The 23000-nt window shown below is 45.6% G+C and overlaps 1 protein-coding gene across 4 annotated transcripts; it reads right to left on the reverse strand.

Moving 5' to 3' along the window:
- Positions 1 to 906: 906 nt before the first annotated feature.
- Positions 907 to 21905, reverse strand: LOC133238773 (zinc finger protein 182-like). 4 transcript variants are annotated; one of them, XM_061402245.1, is made up of 6 exons: positions 21557 to 21905; positions 12093 to 12221; positions 9263 to 9305; positions 6846 to 6972; positions 6329 to 6424; positions 907 to 4818 (listed from the first exon to the last, which is right to left on the reverse strand). In XM_061402245.1, the coding sequence occupies exons 3-6, from the start codon at positions 9269 to 9271 to the stop codon at positions 4235 to 4237; spliced, it is 816 nt and encodes a 271-aa protein (XP_061258229.1). In that variant the 5' UTR covers positions 9272 to 9305; positions 12093 to 12221; positions 21557 to 21905; the 3' UTR covers positions 907 to 4234. The 4 variants fall into 4 exon arrangements, with proteins under 4 accessions (XP_061258229.1, XP_061258230.1, XP_061258228.1 ...); XM_061402246.1 differs by lacking the exon at positions 21557 to 21905 and adding an exon at positions 16376 to 17536; XM_061402244.1 differs by lacking the exons at positions 12093 to 12221; positions 21557 to 21905 and adding an exon at positions 10741 to 12041.
- Positions 21906 to 23000: the final 1095 nt, after the last annotated feature.

Consider the following 23000-nt stretch of genomic DNA (forward strand, 5'->3'; position numbering starts at 1 on the left):
AACTCAATGCAACATTCTGTGATGACCTATAAGGGAAAAGAATCTGAAAAATAGACCTATAACTGAACCACGCTGTTATACACCTGAAACACAACATGGTAAACTGATTTTACTTCAATTTAAAAAAGAGAGGAGGACATGAGGAAGAGACTGAAAAAGAAAGAAAAAAAAAAAACCAAAACGATCTTATGGAAGGGTTCCCTGGCCATCTGTCTGTGCCAGCTCCATTCTTACTTTCTGCTTCTCTGAGGCCAGTGCTCAGGAACCTGAGGCACACAGGAAGCCCCCTCCCACAATTCTTCCCCAAATCCTACAGCTGTGAGGAGGTCCTCACTCCAGAGATGCTGAGGGACGGCCATTCTAACAGCCTGGTGTCTGCAGCTGATCGCTTTCAGTGCATCTCCTGGGACTGGGTTAGTCCCAAGGGCCACCAGCGGGCCTGTTATCCAGGCTGCATGAGATGAGAGTGTTGGCCACCGCCAAGGAAGCCTGGGTCCTTGACAGGGGGTCAAGGGTATTGGAGCTGTATAGATGCTGAGCACGGGTGGCTGCAGCTGCTTTGGAGCCAAGATGAGTCCATGTGGGGAGCCAGCCTGCGTTTGCTAATGGTGGTCCTCCATCCCTAGGTTCTTTCTTTTTTTTTTTTTTTAATATCTATTTCTTTGACTTCACCAGGTCTTAGTTGCAGCATATGGGATTTAGTTCCCTGACCAGGGATTGAACCCGGGCCCCCTGAATTGGGAGCTCGGAGTCTTAGCCACTGGACCACCAGGAGGTCCCCTGATTTCTTTAAGAAGGTTATGCATCGTGGGTCTTTGGCTGAATTCCATGGTGCAGAGTAGCAGCACCTCTTCTCCCCCTCCTGCTGTACAAAGTCTTTCAGAATATTTTGAATCTTGAGACACATCAGGTTTCAATTTTCAGTTTATTTATTTATTGAGAGATAACTGACACATAACATCACATTGGTTTCAGGCATACAATGATTCGAGATTTGTATACATTGAGGAAGTATCACCATAATAGCTCTAGTTAACATCACTTCATGTAGCTGCCAAATTTTATTTTCTAGTAATGAGAATGTTCAAGGTTTACTCTCTTAGCAGCTTTCAAAGATGCAATCCAGTTCCAGATTTTGGCTTCTAATTCTCTATTGCCTGCCACTCCCACTCCCCACCCACGATTTGGCCTTAGAGGTGTTACCAAAGGGCTTCCCAGATGGCACTAGTGGTAAAGAATCCACCCGCCAATGCAGGAGACACAAGAGACTCAGGTTCAATCCCTAGGAAGATCCCGTGGAGGAAGGCATGGCAACCCATGCCAGTATTCTTGCCTGGAGAATCCCATGGACAGAGGAGCCTGGCAGGGTACAATCCCAAAGAGTCACAGCTGAGCAACTGGGTGACACATATTGCCATAAAGGTCTGCAGTGGGGTCCCTGGCAACCAGACTCGTAGGCGGCCGCTTTCGCTCAGGGTGGTCCCATCAGCCCCAGCAGGATTAGGGTCACCCCCACCAGGGCACAGGCTACAGGGTCCCCACAGCTAGGACCTCAGAGCCTGGAACCCATGCTTTGGTGAGTTGGTGGTTCTAGGCACTGAGCACTCCAGCCCTCACCTGTCCCGACAGGACCTTTCGGAAAACCGAGGCCAGCTCTGCTATTAGTCGACAGCTGGGTCTGCGCCTGAAACGGGGCAACACACTACAAGTCTAACATTCGCTGGGGGAGTTCACCCTCTGTGGGGCGGTAACAGGCAGGAGACACACCCCTAGCCCCTCAAACCAGCCCCCAAGAGCAGCGTTCCAGGGGGATTCTGGGGCGCCTGCACTTGGGGGTTGGGAGATGGCAGCACAGGGGGCTCCCCAGATGGAACATACCAGCTGGGGGAGCCCTGGAGCTCTCACAGCTGAAAGGCATTTCTCCAGTACCCAATTGCAAGACTGTTCCCATTGTCAATTGTTACCATCTTGTTCCCAGGTGTCAAGACTCTGTTAAATTAACACTTGTTAAGGGGCTTCCCTGGTGGCTCAGATGGTAAAGCATCTACCTGCAATGCAGGAGACCCGGGTTTGATCCCTGGGTCAGGAAGATCCCCTGGAGAAGGAAATGGCTACCCAGTCCAGCATTCTTGCCTGGAAAATCCCATGGTCAGAGTAGCCTGATAGGTTACAGCCCATGGGGTCACAAAGAGTCAGACACGACTAAGAGACTTCACTAAGTGCAGCACAGGGTGCAAGACGATGAGTGTGTTGAACAGACCACAGAGAAATTGAAATAGACTCGTTTAACACTCACAGGGCCTGGACTGAGTCCACAGCATGCCTGGAGGGGAGGTCAAGATGGAGTGCAGACAGACTGGACTTGGTACACAGGCCTTTATTGGGCCCACAGGAGACATGCTCTGGGGTTGCTGGGTTAGGACCATATCAGTCAATTCAAACCCACAGAGTAGGGTTCTGACACACAGACATTGGGAGGCAGGCTGCTGATCATAAGGGCTGGAAGTCACACCAGGGACTTATATCTGCTTGTGGCCTATCGCTGCCATTGGGCATGTCCTTGTTTGAGGGGCTACTATTATCAGCTTAAGGTCCCTGCAGCCTCTTGACCAAATATGATGGATGACGAGGCAGCAATACCAGCGAGCAATGTAGCTAAACTCTCAACAGATATACATCGAGTACATCTAGATGTGAATATTTCTAATTACTCAGCTAGGCATATATTGCATGTATATACATATGCATATTTACACATATATACTGCACGCATATATGCATGCTAATGCATGTCTTTTGTTAAATCTGAGCCAATACATATTTGAAGTCTCACTTTTCTTTTAGTGGAACGTTTTTCACTTTAGATGGTCCACTATAATGCCAGAAAAGGGAGCCCCAACCTTGCACATTTAACATGACTTATGAACTAGATGACAGAGATGAGGGTACCTCATGAAGTTGCTGGCTTCCTGATCCAAGGGGTGCTCTGTAATATCTGCCAGCAAACAAAAAACCAAATGGTATGTGGTACTGTGTATAGACTTCTGGTTGAGTAGTAAATTTGGAATGTTCCAGTTATAACATATATTAAAGACAAAAGGGTGTAATTAGTGTGGAAACTCTTGATAGATGTCATCCTCCATATTATGGTATCTACATCTACAAGTTCACAATTGTGTTCAAATATAAATGCAATTCAAAAATAAGTAAAATTATTTTTATGGAACATGTCCAGGAACATAGCCCCTGTATACCCCTGGGATTGTTCTGTGCCTCATTCAGCCTTATTCAATATGCTGTCTTAACAGTTTAACTTATTCATTGACTTCAGAGCTCAACAGCCATAGTTACTATGAGACATAGATACACTTCATAATTAAGTTTATCCTATAAGACTAAATCCCTCTACAGAGTCATTACCCTTCTTAGTTTTAAGAGAATAAGCTTTTCAGTACTTCCCTGGTGGGTCCAGTGGTTAAGATTCTGCACTTCCAATGCAGGACATACGATTTTGATCCCTGGTCAGGCAACTAAGATCCTACATGCCATGGTGGTGTGGCAAAAAGATTTAAAAATTTAAAAAATAATAAGCTTTTCCTGATTCTCTAAATTGTTAGGGTTTCACTTTGGTATGACGCTCTGCCCACAGTTAGCCCTGGACTTCCCGGCGAAGGGGTTTTCCACCTTCACAAAGTCCACAGGGTCTTCATTCCTCAGTGTGCTGGGAATTCGTGATGAAAGCCTTGTCTCACCCTGTCCATACAGCTTCTCCCGGGTGTGAATCCTGTGGTGTCGGAGGAGGTTTGCCTCCTGGGCGAAGGTCTTCCCGCAGGCAGAGCACTCGTAGGGCCTCCTGCCCATGTGGGTCCTCTCGTGGATGAGGAGGCAAGAGTTCTGCAAGAAGGCCTTGGCGCACTGGTAGGGTTTCTCTCCCGTGTGCATCCTCTGATGGAGGATGAGGTGCGACTTCCGGAAGAAGGCCTTGCTGCACCGGCCGCACCCGCAGGGCTTCTCCCCGGTGTGCGCTCTCTGATGGATGATCAGGCAGGACATCTGGGACGAGTACTTCCCACACTCTGGGCAACCGTAGGGCTTCTCTCCCGTGTGACATCTGTGGTATTCGATGAGGCGCGACTTGTGGGAGAAGATCTCCTCACAGCCGGAACACTTGAAAGGCTTCTCTCCAGTCAGAACGGTCTGGGGGATGCACAAGTTCGTCTCCCCTAAGAGCTTTCTAAGGCATTTCCTGTTTCGGCGGCGTTTCGGGTCCGTCAGATTTCCCGGATGTTTGCCGGGGCGGACCGCCTCCCCCCCGGAACTTCCGCCCTGAGGGTGGCTGTTCTCTGCGGACTCTGTGACGGGCAATGAGTCTTGACTTGTGGGAGAGGCCCTTCCCGCCTGCGGTGCGTTTGCGGGGTTCCTCGTTACTGTGGGCTCCTTGGTCGGCATGAAGGGCTTGGGCACGGCTTACGGCTTCTCGGCACCGGTTACAGTGGCGTGGGCGCGCCCCGGCACGGGGAGGGTCCAGCTTCGAGTAGAGAAATAGGTTCCCCTGTGCATCGTATTCGAACCTCCTCCTCGCAAGGTACGCGCTGGGAGTGACAGTGACGTCCGCCTTGCCCGGCAAGGCGGCGCCGCACGACTCACACCGAGGGGCCTGTTGTTCTGAAGGGACGACGTCTGTGTCCTGAGAGGTGTTTTTTCCAACCGTGTTAGGTGCGTGGTGCCCTTCCGGGGTCAGTTGTTTCTTGTCTGGGAGTTCTACTTGCTTCAGAGGTTCCTCTCCGTGTTCCCGTTGCCTATCAACTTGGGAAACTTCTAGGGAAAAAAACAACAAGGTCACAGACGTGTTTATCTTTCCAGGAGCACCATGAAAGTGTTAGTCACTCAGTCGTGTCCGACTCTGCCACCCCATGGACTACCGTAGTTCACCCGACTCCTCTGTCCAGGGATTCTCCAGGCAAGAATACTGGAGTTGGTTGCTGTTCCCTTCCCCAGGGGATCTTCCCGACCCAGGGGTCGAACCTTGGTCTCTTGCATTGCAAGCAGTTTCTTTACCAACTGAGCCTTCAGGAGCACACGGTAGGACTAAACTATTTCAGAAACGTTTGGGAAAAAATAAAAAGTAAAACTTTTTTAAAAAAGTAGTGTTTGGAAGGAGGATTAACTGTGGTTTCAAACCTGAGTGCCCATATTAAATTATGATAATCCTATTCCTACTACACACACTTCCTACTCCCTTGGCTGATCTTTCCCAGCAGAATTTTCTGGGCTGGGACCAGCCAGGGGCATTTTTAAAGCTTCCCCAGTGATTCTGCTGCACACCCCTGATTAAAAACAACCACCCTGAATGGATACTTGAGAAAGGATCCTTGTCCTAGAAGGGAGAAAGGGTTAGTTGATGTACATTATGTGTATCCTGCAGAAACAAGGGTGGATAAAACAAAGGCTCGGCTCCCCATGGGAATACACTGAGATGGGGGAAAAGCTTTAGTTATAACCTATCGGACAAAATGGGGACAGGTTATCATTACATACATGGTCTTGAAAGATGAATTTAAAGTCATATAAAAGATAGCAAATACATTTTTTGAGGCATTTCAAAGTGAAGCAGAGAAAACTATTTTAGAAAACTAAAATAAAAATGAGTGGTACAGGAATTCTCTGGCAGTCCAGTGGTGAAGACTCTGCTTCAGTCGTGTCCAACTCTGTGCAACCCCATAGACGGCAGCCCACCAGGCTCCCCGTCCATGGGATTCTCCAGGCAAGAATACTGGAGTGGGTTGCCATTTCCTTCTCCAGTGCATGAAAGTGAAAAGTGAAAGTGAAGTCGCTCAGTCGTGCCCGACTCTTAGTGACCCCATGGACTGCAGCCTACCAGGCTCCTCTGTCCATGGGATTTTCCAGGCAAGAGCACTGGAGTGGGGTGCCATTGCCTTCTCCTAAAATAGGGCAAATCTACACATATCTGAGAGCTTGAGAAAGACTGTGTCATAACCAGGGAAAGTGTAAGCCTAAAGATTCTAGAGAAAGACTGAGAAGGCAAGGTCTTAGAAGAGGGTGGCAGAGTAGAAAGAAATAATAAATTTTAAAAGAATGTCTTTCTCTAAAATCCATGGGAGGGCAAGTGATCATGCAGTGACGTGATGGGTACAGGTAGCAGAAATCACTTGGGCATCTCAAGGTCTTCGGCCAGCTGTCCACAGTTCCTTGCAAAGATTCAAGGCTTTTAACACAGTTGCCTGAAATAAAAAAAAATCAGAGATTCTGCTTTGTGACCTTCTGAGACCCCAATGTCTTCTGTCCCCTTGCACACTGGTTTTCTCACCTGGAAAGCTCCATCTCAGGATCTCTTCCTCTTCCATCCACGGCTCTTGCCCCTGCTCCAACCTGGAGATCACAGCTGGTTTGGTGACTTGACATCCTGTTCATGAGAAACAGTTACAACATTTATCCTGAGGGACTTCCCTAGCGGTCCAGTGGTCAAGACTCCATGCTGCCAATGCAGGGAGATGGGTTTGATCCCTGGTTATGGAACTAAGATCCCACATGCCTTGTGGCATGGCCAAAAGATTATTTTTAAAAAGAGTTTTATGCTGAGCCATCTGGGACACCCAAGGAAGCTGAAGGCTCAGGCCGCACAATGAATATTTACCTCTCAGCCAAAGAATAGCTGTTTCACTTGGGAGGAAAATTCACCAATAATCCAGGTGAGATTAGAACAGAACTTGTTGATGACTGAAACCCCAGGACAAACATTTTGAGTACTTAAGGGGTCTTATGTAACTGGAAAGGAAGGAGCTCAGACATAAGCAGGGATGGGGGGAACTGGAAACCTTCCTCACCCACGGAGACCAGGTGGCTGTAGTTCTCCAGCATCACATCCCGGTACAGGGTCTTCTGTGTAGGGTCCAGCTCCTGCCACTCCTTACGGGTGAAGCCCACAGCCACGTCTCTGAATGACAAGGACCCCTGGAACAGCACATTCCTGATTAATCTGGAGTGCTCGGCACAGGGTATTATGGCAGAGGTGTAGAGGAGACAGATCTTACCACCTTCAGAGGGCAGGTTTCCCCATGTTCAGTTACATAGGAAGCTTAGCATGCCCCTAACTTGGTACTGCATTTTGTGGGAGAGAAAAAAAAATCATTAGAAAGTGTCTGCCTTTTGGATCTCTATTCATCCATCCATCCATCCATCCTTCCATTTAGAGAGCAAGCATCGGTGGGGGACCAGGTATGTTACTGGTGTTCTGCATGATGCTTGGGGTTGAAAGCTGAATGCCACAGTGCTCCTGTTCAAGGGCGCTTGTTGCCTGGTGGCATGAGATGAATGTAAGAGACTGCTGTATGGTAATAATACACTGAAGGCTATGATGTAAGGACATTTAAGTACAGGACATGAAGACAGCAGCCAGATTCAACATCCTGATGTTAAGCTTCATTGGCGTTTGTAGATGAACAGAATCATGAAAAATAAAGTGTGTTCTGATGTTGGAAAGATATTCCTATCAAGAAGCATGACCCAAGAAGTCATGGGGAAATTTTGTAGGAAGTAGGAATAAATTGGGAATGATAGTGTAAAGGTGTGTGTATAAGGGGGATATTTTGGGGGGTGGCGGGCGGAGGGATCAGATCATGGAACAAAATGATGTTTTTTTTCCTGCAAGCAAGAGGGTCTCCATCATAGCACTTAAGAAGGGGAGCTACAAAAGACAATCTGATGTAGATGATTGCTGTATCATGAGGTGGGAATCACGGAGAGAATAAATAAAATTCAGGCACAGTTATAATCATCAACATGAGATACAGGCAAAGTTAAGGTGGTAACAAGAGGAAAGCAGAGAAAGGAGTCCATGTATACAGGTATAGTTTTCATTCTTTTTTAATTTTTAAAATTTGTTGACTGCACTGCGTGGTATGTGGGATCTTAGGTTCCTGACCAGGGATGGAACCTGTACCCCCTGCATTGGAAGCATAGTCTTAACCACTGGACCAAGGAAGCTCCAGTTTTCATCCTTTTTAAATATCACATCTTCAAAACTTGGTGTGTATTTTCCACTTAAAGTACATCTCATTTAGAGACAGTTTTCAATTTCACTTTGGTGAAATATAGTCCTATGAAAACAAAGTTGTGTTTCCTGAAAAACTATTTTTTTCTGTGGCAGAATTCATAAATGTGTGCTGTGGGAGCCCTATTTCTGGTCATGGGGATAAGTTGATATGAGAAAAGGAGTCATGGAAACAAGGGAGACCCCTAGTGAGGTCTGGGTCCCTGGGCAGAACGTTCCAAGTCCTAGTGGCACGCCTGCTCTTCCCACAGCTTGGGGTGCTGCCTCGAGCCTGTCTTTGTCCTCAACTAGCTCTGGGTCTCAGGCTTTGTAACTTCCGGGACTCTGACCAGCATCCTCGGAGCGTGGGGTAAAGAGGGAGGCCCTTTAGGACTGGAGGCATTTGATGGTGACTGGCAATAGAATACATGATGTCGTGATGTCTGAAGAAAGATATGGATGGCCACTGAGAAAGGACACAAGTGGGGTTAAGGGCAGTGGCTGAGGTTAAAGTCACAGAGAGAGGAGGCAGGATAGCTCAGACCATCTCCCCCGCCCCTGCTGAAGCTTGGAGCTGTTCAGGCTCTATCTGTGTCCAGAATTATCAGCAACAGCAGTTCAAAGAACATACCACTCATCCGTTTGTTCCTCTGGATCATGGAGTGTTTTATCTAGGTCAGTGTGAACCCTAACAAGGCTGTTTATGTAGACCTGAGTATTCTGACTCCCTGCAACAACTGTAATCACAGAATTTCTATATTGATATAGTACATACTTGATACTGTGAGGGCAGGGGAAACTCACAGGAGATCTGCTGTTGCATTTATTTGAATGTTGTTGTTATTGGGGACCCTGCCTATTACATCTGACGTGTGAAGACCCATCACATAAATGTCTAAATACCCTGGAAAGCTTTATGTTCCCTGAGAGGGTGATATGTCTGTCCCAGACAACACAAGTCATGTATTGGATGGAATCTGTCTTTTTAAAGTGACAGACATGTCGGACGCAAGTTTAGAGGGCAGCTAATAACTCCAGCAGCCTGTGTAGTGTGCCTGTCCTGCCCTCCCCATGGCCTTGATCTTCCATTATCTTCCTGTTTTCACTGGTCCTGATTTCTGTTGGCATTGTGTTTTACTGGACGAATTCTTTTAAGCATCCTGAAGTCCACAGGAAAACGAAAAGCACGGTGTAAAGGAGTGCCACACTCACCTGGCACATGGTCCTTCCTTGCGGGTCTGGGAAAAGCAGACACCTGTGGAGGCAGAGATCGGGGTGGGGAGGAGAGGATATGAGAGGCCAGCCTTGCCTCCAGCCTCAGAATCAACTGCTCTAACACCCCAACCACAGGGTGGCAGGGGCTCCTCCCAAGAACCCCGTTTATCAGAGCGAAGCCTTCACCTTGGAATGTGATGGGGACCTGACCTTGAGGTTTGAATTTGAACTCTTCTTCTGCTTAACAGAATATACATCTCTGCGTCGCAGTCATCACCATGCAGTTTACTACCCTCCCCCGCCATCACCCAGAAATTTAATTCATAGAAATTTATTCTGCAGAAACAGTCATGAGTTTGGGCAAAGATTTAGCGGCCAAGATATTTATTACAATTTGGTAAAACTCCAAAAAAGCAGACATAACTAAATATCCAACTATAGAGTACTAATTAAATGAATATACCACAGCCAAAGGGTAATAAACATGATGTAGCTAATAAAATCATAGAAGACTATGATAGTATACTGGCAACTGAAAAAGGTGGTTGAAAGCATCTTGAACTCTCTCTCTGTCTCCCCCGCACCCCACACACACAGAATAATCTCTGAAATGATGTAGGACAAAATGCAAGTAGTAGTTAGCTTTGTATAGTTGGATAACAACCATTTTTACCTTTTTCTTTTTACTTTGATGAATTTTCTAAGCTTTTCTATGACAAACAGGCATTTCGTATATCATCATATCTTTTAAATTATTATTCTAAAAATATCTGTAGCCTACTAATCTCCTAACCCAAAGCTTGTATCACCGGGTGTTGAGGAAATCCACAGGGAAAAAATGGAAATGGATACTAGAAGGCAGAGTCCATTCAGTATCACTCAGCCAAGCAACTGGAAGTCTATTAACCTGGGGTGCTTGGTTCTATCTGTGGATCCTGCTACATTTTGTTCGGTTCTCCTCTCATGGCTGCAGTTTGTCAACAGTCACTTTTATTACTGAGACCTGTCCTGGCTCACCTGTGCTGACTCCTGCACAGGAAATGGTCCTGGTCAGGCTCTGCCACTTACCAAATACGGGACAAGATCTGATGGCTTCTCCTGAGCCCTCCTCCTCCTTTCCTCATTTTCCCAGGGAACAGGAACACGAAGGTTCAGGAGCAAATTTACTGTGGCTGGAAGCATCAACTGGACCCCACACCTATCTCTCTCCTGGTGCTACGTATGTTCCTACTCAGGACAGAGACACACTGGAGTTTGATCCAAGAATTCTGCAGAGATACTAAAACTCTAGAATGACTGGAAACTCCATAAAGAATTCTGAGGGTGTTTTTTTTTTTTAAATAAATGGAGGCTACTGAACTGCTGAAAAATAAGAGAATGGTTGATAAATTATGATACAAATTAAAGCATGCTAAAGCTATGAATCAACATAAAATAGTATAAATATTTGAGATGGAATGATCTTCCAACAATACCAGCAAGTGGAAAAAAGCAGGGCACATAGCATGTGATTCAGAGATGGGTAACAGAGGAGGAAGGCAGAGGTCCGATGACGCAGCAGAAATCGAGGAATGCCACGGCCGGCCGGCAAGCCTCCAGGAGCTTGGAGAGAGGCCTGGGGCAGGTCCCGCTGGCCTCCAGCGCTGGGCAAGATTCAGCGTCTGTTGTGTAAGCCACTAGGCTTGCGATGCTTTGTGATGGCAGCCCCAGGAAGCCCACTGGGAAAGGCAGGCAGGACCATCTGGGTCAAAAGCCTGGGTCAGAAACCCTCTATGCTCTGTGGCCTGTGACCTGCTACCCCATTTCCTGCTTCTTTATCATAGAATGGGTTTTCATAAACACATCAAGAAAAAACTTCTGTAGAAAACAGGCAAAATGTTAACAGTGGTTACCTTTGCATCATAGGATTTGTTTTCTAAGTTTTTCAACAGTAAAATGTGCTCATTGTTTAAAACTTACGTATTTCATAAAAATTTACATGTGTCATCTTACTGGGTCCTCTCTCCATGACCTCCTATCAGAGTCCTGCACCCAGAGGAGCTGAAATCCCTGAGACAGTCTGAAGGGGTGGAGAGTGGGGAGGGGCAGTGTTTAGCAAGGGCGCCGCCAGGCCTCCTCCGGACAGGAGCCCTGGGTGCTAGTGCTGGCTCGGCCTCTAGTGAGCTGGGTGGCTCTGAACACCCCTCTCATGCCTATTTCCTTTCGTCTTTAACAGGAGAAGGAAAATACATTTAAGAAAGCAAAGTCTGGGCCTTGACTCAACTAGGAGGGAAGGTTATGGGTCACGAGAAGTCAGGTATGGAGGTGACATCAGATGACAAGCTAGAAATCTAGCTGGATGGACAGCAGACAATGAAGTAAACGCAGATAAGTGGAGAGAAATTGGTGGCTGGGGTGGGAGGGGGGTGGGTTGTCACTCTCAGAACCATGGGAGGCCCTTCCCTCCAAGTTCATGCTTCTCACACGCTAAGGCAGGAGACCCCCTCTCCTCCTGGAAATCTTCCCCCCAGACCGAATCCTAGGTGATCCCCTAAGGCAATGACATCACCCAATTCTGCCTGCAGGAGGGTCCCAGGCTGCTCTTAGGGGCCCTTTTCAGGGTTCAGCGGCTGCCCCACATGGTGAGCCTCCAACTTCAGCCCTAAGCTACCAAGTGGGATAATAAGGGGATCCCTCAAAAAAAAAAAGGGGGGGGATCCCTCTTTCCAAGGAGAAGGCTGCTCCCTGGGTCACCTTTCTTAGAGTTATTCTAATTTGGGACGCCTGGCATTTGAGGCCTGGGGCATGTTCTGAGCACTAAAGCTCTGCTCTCCTGCTGAGAACTTACCGTCAGCTGGAGGCTCAGCTCTGGCCTCCGAGACTCTCTAGTGGTAGAAACAAGCTTGACTATGCAGACAGGACCAAGCCGCCTTGGCTACAGTCCGATTCTAAGCCTTTGCAAAGACACTAAGAAAACCTGGAAATAAACAAACGAGGTGGTGAGACTCATGTAAAAACATCGGCAGGACACTTCATCTCTGAGTTGGCAATGGATGGGGGCAGGAGAGGAGAGACATGAAAGGGAGGACCCCAGGAGCCCGGCCATTGTCTCTGGCTTTGGAGGTAGGTGTGAGTGTGAGAAGATGCTGAGGGACGACCTCAGCCCAGAGCAGGCAGCAGGGCAGGGTTTCCAGCCCAGACGGCCAGAAACCCACTTCCCCTGACTCTGCATACCAGGAGCGGACTCTCCCCAGAAGCCCCGGAGAAGAGGCCAGCCTGTCCAGCATCTTGATTTTGTTTTGGAAACCCGAGCAGAGTGCATGGCCATTCCACCGGGTCATGTGGCCTCAGAACTGTGAGCTACTCTAAATCACTGAATTGGTGGTGATCTGTGACAGATAGAGAGGAGGAACACAGGGAGGAGCTGGAGATCACACGGAGACTCCCCTGGGCCAGAGGAGGGCAGTGGGAACACAGGAAGCCCCATCCTTCCAGAAATTTCTCTCCTGAAGAACAAAAGTCCTATGTTGCTGGAGGAAGGGTTAGTAAAACCCTTTTGTTGCACCCAGATCATGGGTAATACCTACCACATGTGGCAGGAAGAAGCAGCAGCAGGAAAAGAAAACCCTATCCCTGTGGGCGAGGGGCAGAAATAGGTCCTAGGCTCAGACTATTAGCACCTCCTACTGTTACTGAAACACAAGTCCATGCCCTCAACACACAATGAGGCAAACAATCCCAAAGTGTCAAGAGTTTGGAACTGAGGAAGCCCCGGAGAAGAGTCATTCAAGGAGATGGGTGGCTTATGCCTTAAAAACCCCAAACTCCTCAAAAGCTCTCAGCAAAGCCCTTTCCTAGGAAAGGTGAGGAAGGAGCACGGTTAGTTGATGCAGACTTCTCGGCATCACATCCTTTGTCCTTGAGGTCAGGTAACCATGTTCCTCTAAGTCTCTAACAAACGTATGTTACTCTTTGTCCTGACAAGAAAAGGCCGGGTAACCAGGCACAATGCTTGCCCTCCGAGGTCTCAGTCCTGGCTAAGGAGAAGAGAGAGCTCAGAGGGTGGCCCCCTAAGGGCCAGAGCCTCAGACCCTGCCCAGCTGTCATCGCTGAAGATGCCAGGCGCCCAGGACCCAGCAAGCCCTCAGCTGCCCAGTTGGCAAGGACCACGTCTCGAAGACTGTGTCTCACGCTATTCAGTCAGAGCTGGGGATGGGGGAGAGGGTCACTGCCACCTCAAGGCCTGGGCCTGGCTAGGGGGTGGCCTTGGGGAGGGCCCTGGAGCCTATTCCCTGGGCCCCCCGGTTCACCTGCGGGTCTGAGCTTGGGTGAGCTGGACGGCCCCCTGGAGAAGGCGAGAATACACTCTTACCTCACTCTACCTGATGAGCATCAGTCCACCAACCATTGGCTGAATCACCCCCTAACACTGCCGTCATTGAAAGCTGGCTGCTTGGAGGCGGGGCCCACTGCTGTGCTGACCAATGGGTGAGCAGAACCAGTAACTCCCTATTACACTACCTCCGTGGGAGAGACACATCCCCAGGGCCCAGGGCCCCTCCTAAAACTGAGAGGGAAAGAGTACCCTGCCCTTCCTCCCCGGTCAGCCAGCACAAGGAGCAGACGGAGAGCACCAGCAGGAGGAGAGAGTCAAGGTGGGGAGGCCGGCGGTGGGTGGAGTGGGGAACCAGTAAGTAACCAGCCAGCTCTAAGCCAGAGCAGAGACCCACGATAACCATAGCAACAGGAAATGCCAGCTCTGCGCAACTCACAACTCCTGTCCTCCCAGCTCCAATACAGAAACAGCCCAGCAGAAGTCTCCCCCACACAATGTCTGGCATTCATTTAAAAAATTAGGAGACAGACAAAAAGCTAGAAAGAACAACCCACCAGAATGAGATATAGCAATGACCCGAAGCCAGCTCGATCCCGGGTCCAGTGCGCCCCAGCAAATGCACAAGATGCAGGTTAAATGCGCAAAAACACTGACTGGACGCAACGAGGAGAAACTGACAAGTCGTGACAGCAAAAAGATTTTAGTATATACTTTTAGAAACGAAGATCTAGGATACAAAAAAAATAGCATACGATATGAATACACAAAAGCTTGACATTGGATCAGACAGTGAACTCAATAGTTAGAGAATATACATTTTTAAAAGTGCCATCTGATATAGTCATAAAATTGACAAGCTAAAAAAAAAAAACCTCAACAAACCTTTTAAAAATCAATATTGCATAAATGCTACTCTCTAAACAAAAAAGTAATAAAATTAGAAAATAAAAAGAATGCAAAGATATTTACAACAATGACTACAAAAATACTACATACCAAAATTGGTGGATATTTAAAAACACATATTTAAAGGAAATTTACAACCCTAAGACAGGCATTAAATTAATGGAAATGGATGACATACAAATGCAGGAAGCTAGCACAGAAAAGAATAAACTCAAAAGATGTTTTAAAAAAGAAATTAACAAGTATGAAAAGAAATTTTAGAAGAAAAATAATCAAGCACATATTTTTTTAAAAATCCTGCCCCAAATGTATTACCTGAATCTAATCATGACAAACATCAGACAAACTTAAATTAAGGAACAATCATAACTGGCCTGTATTCTTCAAAACTGTCAATGCTTTAATAGTCTCCAGATTAAAGGAGACCAAAGAGGGGAGAGGGTTGCAATGTGTGATACTAGACTTTCTTTAGCTAGAAAAGGTACTACTGAGACAACTAGTAAAATGTAAGATCCATGGGTTAGACAATGGCATTACACCAATGCTAATTTCTTGATTATACTGTGGTTACGTGACAGAATGCCCTTGTTTTGGGGACATGCACATTAAAGTATTTACACACAAATATATAGAGGAGGGAGGAAAAGCAGGATAAAGCAAATTGTCATATAAATTAGCCAAAGATGTCCTCTGAAGATTGGCCTCTGGGTTGGTTGTTTCTTCACAGCTGTCCGAGATCTTTAGCTCAAAAGACCAGCAGCCCCAAACCCAGATATCAACACATGTGAATGTTTTAAACACAGTCCAGATACCAGCGCATCTGTAGTCATTTAGAAGCTGCACACTTTACCTGCCCTGTGAAACCGCACCCAGTTTCTGGTGGTGCTTGTTCAGTTGCTTAAGCTGTGTCCAACTCTTTGCGACCCCATGGACTGTAGCCTGCCAGGCTCCTCTGTCCATGGGAATTTCCAGGCAAGAATACTGGAGTGGGTTGCCATTTCCTTCTCCACTGGACCATGTTTTGTCAGAACTCTCCACTATAACTCCTCCGTCTTGGGTGGCCCTGCACGGCATGGCTTATAGCTTCACTGAGTTACACAAACTCCTTCGTGTGAGTGGCTATAAAAATATAATAACCCTAAGTGGCTTTATATACCCCAGGGGTTCCCTTATTCTCCTCTCCTTTGGGAAACGGCCTCTGGGCCCTAGCCTCTAGGTGGTCTCATGCTGAAAGAGGCCCCCTTATCCCTCATACGCATGCATAAGTAATGTCATTGTGCTCCTGCAATTCATGGTTACATCTTTTTCCTTAACTGGCTCCGAAATCCCTCTGGAACCTCCTATACGAACGTGGCAAAATGTTAGGGAATTTAGATGAAATCTATTTAGGAATTATTTGTACTATTCTATTATGACTTTAATTCTGAAATTGTGCCCAAATGAAAAATTAAACAAAAAACGAAATTCAACTCTTGGAAATGATTTATTACAACTAATAAAATAATTGTTTTGTATTTTAAACTAATAAAAGACTAACTGCAGGCAGGACTGATCAAAAAAAGAGTGGGCAAAAAAGAAACAATTTTTGGACTTGAAAAAGGAGACAATTACAGATATACCGAAGTTTTCTTTTAATCAGGTGAGTACTACAAATTAATGCCATAAACTGAAATTAAATTGGACAACTTTCCAGAAAATATATAAATTACTCAAATTGACAAAGCAACAGAAAACCAAATAAACCACTAAACTTTACATGAAATGTATTCATACTCAAAAATACACCCATCAAAGAAACATTAGATCCAATCAAATTCCAGTCAAGATTTTTGCAATGGCTCCTCCATAGCACCCAACCTAGCAGTACCCTCTCGGCTTAAGCCTCTTACCTTTGGTATGCTGTTCCCTCATCTGGGAATACCCTTTTGCATCTTTCCACCTAGCAGACCCTACTGAAGTCTGGTCTTTAGCCCCGCCTCCCCCAGTAGGAACCTCCCTCCCTCCGGTGGGGGTTGGAGGTGGGTCCGTTCATTCAGTAGAGATATCGGGGCACTCACACCCAGAGGGACCTTTATCTGTCTACCTGACTGACATGTCCATAAGTCTTTGGCCGCGGATGGGACCCGGTGTTCCCCCAGGGCCAGACACTCTAAAGACTGACACTGTAGACTTCTGAAATAACAGTCATTTCATAGCCTTCCTTAATTGCCCTCCTAGCTCAGCGCCTACCCTCGGCTGGATGTAGGGTCCGCAGGAGTTGGGCGGGGGAGCGGTGTCAGAAGAGACTTAGGTCTGGGCACCCAAGTGGAGTTCAGGGATCTGGGTAGGCAGAGAAACTCCAAGTTAAACATCAGAAACAAATCCACCGTCAGGAAAAAGGGGCGACCGTGCGAGGGAGAGCTAGTCCCCAGCTCTTTTGGGAGCTAATGCTATCACTACTGTGTCCTAGAGTAGCTCCCTGTGGATGGTGGGCTCAGACGAGGCTGAGCTGCTGGAGATCAGAGAAGCAGTGAAACCCAGCCAGCCTGCGGCCCCTACCTCGGACCAGACAGAAACCTTGACCCTCCTAAGAAGACATCGGATGGAGCGACCCCGCACGGAGAACCCCCTCCCAGTGCCCGCCTGGTTTTGCAACCGTGGATTCCGTCACGTGAGTCCCTTCTACAGCCAGGAGCCGAGGGAAACACCAGTCCGAGGTGCCGCGGAGACCTCAAAACCGGCCAGGTCCGAGGTGCTCTCAAGTCTGAAGATCACAAGACCACCCATGTCCGAAAATGTGCAGATCTGAGTCGACCCCCGCCCCTCTACCCCTGCACTGCGTAGGCACCCCGGACAAGGATGGAACTACAACTCCCGGCAGGCTCCGCGGCAAGGCCCTTCCGGTCAGCCTGAGTGAGGCACTTCGCGCACGGGGGTGGCTGGCGTGGGCAGGTACGCGTGGCAAGAGGAGGCATGTCGCGTGGCAGGTCCAGTGGTTAAGACTCTTTGCTGCCAATGCAGGAGGCGCAGGTTCTATCCCTGGTGAAGGAAGTAAGACCCCACATGTCCCATGGCGGGCCAGAAAAAAAAAAATGGAATGCTGACCTACCATCCCCATGATCTACCCAAGAAATCAACTCCTTGAACTACAGTAAAAAGCCTAGGAAGCCAGGCCACTACCTCTAGCCAACCTCCAGGAAGCTAAGCGGTAACTTTATAGAAGTCAGCTCCAAATGACCAGGACTTCATCAATTACTGAGTTTCCCTAGCTTTTGTTGTTGCAGGTGGTGGTGTTCAGTCCCTAAGGCCTGTCTGACTCTTTCTGACCTCATGGACTGTAGGATGCCAGGCTCCTCTGGCCTCCATTATCTCCTGGAATTTGCACAAATTCATGTCCATTGAGTTGATGTTGTTATCTAACCATCTTATCCTCTGCTACCCGTTTATCCTTTTGCCTTAAATCTTTCCCAGATCAGGGTCTTTTCCAATGAGTTGGCTCTTCACATCAGGTGTCCAAAGTGTTGGAGTTTCACCTTCAGCATCTGTCCTTCTAATGAATATTCAAGGTTGAGTTCCTTTAGGGTTGACTGGTTTGATCTTCCTCCAGTCCAAGGGACTCTCAAGAGTCTTCTCCAGCACCACAGTTCGAAAGCATCAGTTCTGCACTCAGCCCTCCTTATGGTCCAACTCTCATATCCATACATGACTACTAGAAAAACCATAGGTTTGACTACACAGACCTTTGTCAGCATAGTGATGTCTTTGCCTTTTAATATGCTGTCCTGGTTTGTCACAGCTTTTCTTCCAAGGAGCAAGTGTCTTTTAATTTCATGGCTGCAGTCACCATCTGCAGTGATTTTGTAGCCCAAGAAAAGAAAGTCTGTCACTGTTTCCATTGTTTCCCTATCTATCTGCCATGAAGTGATGGGACTGGATGCCATGATCTTTGTTTTTTGAATGTTGAGTTTCGAGCCAGCTTTTTCCCTCTCCTTAACCCTCATCAAGAGGCTCTTTAGTTCCGCTTCATTTTCTGCCATCAGAGTGGTATCATCTGCATATCTGAGGTTGTTGATATTTCTGCTGGCAACCTTGATTCCAGCTATGATTCATCCAATCCAGAATTTCCCATGATGTACTCTGCATGTAAGTTAAATAGTATGCAGGGTGACAATATGCAGCCTGTTGTACTTCTTTCCCAATTTTGAGCCAGTCCATTGTTCTATGTCCGGTTCTGTTACTTCTTGACTTGCATACGAGTTTCTCACAAGACAGGTAAGGTGATCCGGTATTCTCATCTCTTTAAGAATTTTACACAGTTTGTTGTGATTCATACAGTCAACAGCTTTAGTGTAGTCAATGAAGCAGAAGTAGATGTTTTACTGGAATTCCCTTGCTTTCTCTATGATCCAACAAATGTTGGCAATTTAATCTTTGGTTCCTCTGCTTTTTCTAAACCCAGATTGTACATCTGGAAGTTCTCGGTTCACATACTGCTGAAGCTTAGCTTGAAGGATTTTGAGTGTTACCTTGCTAGCATGTGAAATGAGCAGAATTGTATGGTATTTTGAAATTCTTTGGCATTACCATTCGCTCGGATTGGAGTGAAAACTGATCTTTTCCAGTCCTGTCCCCACAGAAATCTCAAAAACAACAGAATGATCTCGGTTCATTTCCAAGGCAAACCATTCAACATCATGGTAATCTAAGTCTATACTCCTTTCCTCTGATAAGCTCTGAATAAACAGCCTGGCCTGCTCTTATCTAGTTGGTCTTCATTTATTTTCAAAGATGCAGTCAATGGTAAATACTTTTCTGTACATTCTGCGTATTTTGACTAGCTACTGTATTGTGTGGCTTCCCTCATTATTTTCCATTAAAATGTATTATTCAAAATTTGCTAAGTGAAAGTAAGAAGAATTTAAACTTAAAATGATGCTTTTCAGAAAGAAGAGCTTTCTGATTCCTAGAGCTGTTGAAAAGTGTAATGCGTTTCAGGTGGAGGGTCATTTTGGAAGAAAATTTTCCTTTGTGATTGTGTAGTTATGTGCTGGTCAGCACTAGTAGCCACTAACTACCTTTGACTACTGAGTATTTGAAAGGTGGCTAGTCCAGAATACTGGAGTGGGTTGCCATTTCCTCCTCCAGGGGATCTTCCTGACCCAGGGATCGAACCCACATCTCTTGTATCTCCTGCATTAGCAGGAGATTCTTTACCACTAGTGCCACCTGGGAAGCCCAAGTCTAAATTAAAATGTGCTTTAATTGTAAAATACCATGCATTTTGAAGACTTGGCATGAAAAATATGAATAGAAAATATCTCATTAGCATATTTATAATAACTATATGCTGAAGGAACAATGTTTTGGACATACCGAGTTAAATAAAACTACTAAAATGAAAAATAAAAATAAAATGATGCTTTTCATATGCATCTAACATTTATACTGCTAAAGTCACCAAATCTTAAAATTTTAGGGTATCCTGTATTACATAATAGTGTTAATAAACTTGACTTATTTTACAGTGTTGCTAGAATTGCCTGTAGAGTTTGAAAAACCAAATATGATATTGGTCTAAAACAGATATTCTCTATGACACATATACTCTGTGTGTGTGTGTGTGTGTGTGTGTGTGTGTGTGTGTTTGTAAGTATGTATGTATTGGAGGAGGATGTTAGGGGTAAGGAATGTCATGATGTGATTATGAAAAACCTATTAATTATCATTTAAGCTACTTACTAATATGTTCAAATAGTAAGGTTCATATCAGCCTGTTTTTATTATTGAATAAAATGCATAAGAACTTTTAAAATATATCATTAGATTCAGTTCATGCTCTTTTTGAAAAAAAAGAGAAAAGTAATCTTATTCTTTTGTAACATGGAATTGCTTTTCCTTTTGTTTCTAATTCTTGTATTAGATTTGGACATCAGGGATTTGAGTCCTTTGCAGATTCAGCTACATAGCTTTCTATTAATAGCTTTTGGTTTGTTTTAGGGAGAATTATAAACAATAGAAATCATCTCCTTAAAAAAGTTTGAAAAGACTCATTTGCAAGCCTTCTGAGTACAGAACCTTTTACAGGATAATTGAGGGTTTTATGTCTTTTGTTTTTCTCTTCCTGTTTAATTGACTTCGGTAATATATTTTTCCTTCCAAACTTCTTTTAATTCAGTACATTCAAGTTTTTTACTATGTTATTTACCGTTTCTATTACTTTGAATTATTTAAAATTTCCAGATGTATTTCTAGAGAGTTTTCCAAGAATTAGTATCTCTTTTGTATTGATCAACACAACCAGAGATTTATCACTTATTTTTCCCCAAAGAGATAACATTAGATTTATTATTTTTTTCTTTTGAGAATAAACCTGTTAAAGCTATCACCTTCTCACATCAAGATTCCATGGAAAGTAGTTTAAAATAGATGGGGAAGGGACCAAAAAATAAAATAAGTAAATCTTTTTTTTAATAAATAATTTATTGAATTTGTTACATACAATATTACTTCTGTTGTTTATGTTCTGATTTTTTGGTCTTGAGACATTATTTAACAGTTAACCAATTACAGCACAGTTAATACAATGCCAACACTATAAAAAAAAAAGTCCCAGACTTCAGTAATATGACTCCTTGTTATCATTAAGCTTCAACAGAGAAATCAAGGTCCCATAATAAAATCTCCTCTTAGAAAAATTGAAATGACTAAATCTCTTATTCTTAATTTCAAAGAAAACTCTGCAAAATCCCATTCATGTGGGTCTCAGGTGCCTAGATAAAATTTGTATTCCTTCTTTTAAAACCTGCCCTGTCTTCCATTAAAATTAATGTTTTCTTCAATATCTCCAGAGGTGGACTAATTCTCCCCCAAGCTTTGTGTTCCCACTTGTGTTCCCAACAAGTCAACTGTTTATCTTAAAAACACATGGCAGCTGTAAGGAGCTTAGAAGTCACCACTCTATCCACACAATTAAAAAGCAAAACAAACTGATAAATCAACAGTCTTAGAGTCATCAGAAAAATGAGGTCACAGGGCAAACAACTGCCCCCCAAAATTGGAAAAACAGGTGAATATAGAGAATCACAACTTACCAGAGCAGAAATCTCCATGTGGACCAATCCAGGGTAAGAAAACCTGAGCCGTAATTGATAAATTGCTGGAGGCTTAGTGGGGACAAGTGTGGAACTCAGAGTCTCCAGGGAGGTCCCCACACTTCTGTGAGTTTTACCTCCAGAGCTTGACCAGTTTCTCAAGGTGAAGATAGGAGAAAAATCGCCTCATACCTCCTGCAGGGGAAGGGGAGTGACATGGCCATTTTAAATACACCAGAGCATTCTGGTTTTCTTAACAAGGTCTGCCCTCAGGAGAAACTAGTTAACCAGAGAAAATAGTTAACTCAGATTCTTTATCATCTGAGCCACCAGGCTTCCCTGGGTCGGGAAGATCCCCTGGAGTAGGAAATGGCAACCCACTCCAGTATTTTTGCCTGGGAAATCCCATGGACAGAGGAACCTGGTGTGCGACAATCCATGGGGTTGCAAAGAGTCAGACACAACTTAGTGACTGAACAACGAATTATTATATTATTAAATGCCAATTTATAGCAGGGTTTTCTGGGTTTTGTTTTCCATGCTTCAGGGCTTGTGAGATCTTAGTTCCCCTGCCAGGAGTCGAACTCATGCCCTAGGCAGTGAAAGCGCAGAGTCCTAACCACTGGACCACCAGAGAATTCCTTACAGCAGGTTTTTTTAACCCATTATATCATGTTCATATAGTCAAAGCTATAATTTTTCCAGTAGTCACGTACAGACATAAGAGTTGGACCATAAAGAAGGCTGCGTGCCAAAGAATTGATGCTTTCAGACTGTGGTGCTGAGGAAGACTCCTGAGAGTCCCTTGGACTGCAACCAGTCAGTCCTAAAGGAAATCAGTCCTGAATATTCATTGGAAGGACTGATGCTGAAGCTGAAACTCCGGTTCTTTGGCCACCTGATGCGAAAAGCTGACTCATTGGAAAAGACCCTGTGATGCTGGGAAAGACTGAGGGTGGGAGGAGAAGGGGATGGCAGAGGACAAGATGATTGGATGGCATCACCAACTCAATGAGCGTGAGTCTGAGCAAACTCCGGGACATGGTGAATGACAGGGAAGCCTGGTGTGCTATGGCAATGGGGTCGCAAAGAATCAGACGTGGCTTAGTGACTGAACAACAAGCAGTACAGAGGTTTCCCTCAGATCCCTTTGACTCGATCTCCACCCTTCTTTGCATCACAAGTCTGACATTTTTTGGAGCACTCAAGCTTTCTGGGTCTCTCTACTTGCTGGTAGGTCTCTCTACTTGCTGGTGTGTCTCTGAACAAGCCATCTAACCCTCACACCACCAGGCACCTGTGAAATGGCAATCCCCCTTCTACCCAGGAGCTAGCTTTCTGAAGACAGCAGTAACGATGCCATCCATGTTGCTGGCTGTCACCATGAGGCCAGCCAAGTCTACCAGCAAGTGGAATTTTCCACTTCCTCTAAAACCTTCCACAG

This window comes from Bos javanicus, chromosome 25 (genome assembly GCF_032452875.1).
Source record: "Bos javanicus breed banteng chromosome 25, ARS-OSU_banteng_1.0, whole genome shotgun sequence".
NCBI classification, from domain to species: domain Eukaryota; kingdom Metazoa; phylum Chordata; class Mammalia; order Artiodactyla; family Bovidae; genus Bos; species Bos javanicus.

What these genes read in the sequence shown, in the direction of transcription:
- LOC133238773 (XM_061402243.1), bottom strand. Translation starts at nt 10,389, where the DNA reads ATGAGGAAAGGAGGAGGAGGGCTCAGGAGAAGCCATCAGATCTTGTCC. An exon ending in AAGGAAGGACCATGTGCCAG is followed by an intron (nt 6,973 to 9,262) that starts GTGAGTGTGGCA and finishes GTGCTGTTCCAG; the next exon opens with GGGTCCTTGTCATTCAGAGA. An exon ending in CCTGAGATGGAGCTTTCCAG is followed by an intron (nt 4,819 to 6,328) that starts GTGAGAAAACCA and finishes TTTTTTCCCTAG; the next exon opens with AAGTTTCCCAAGTTGATAGG.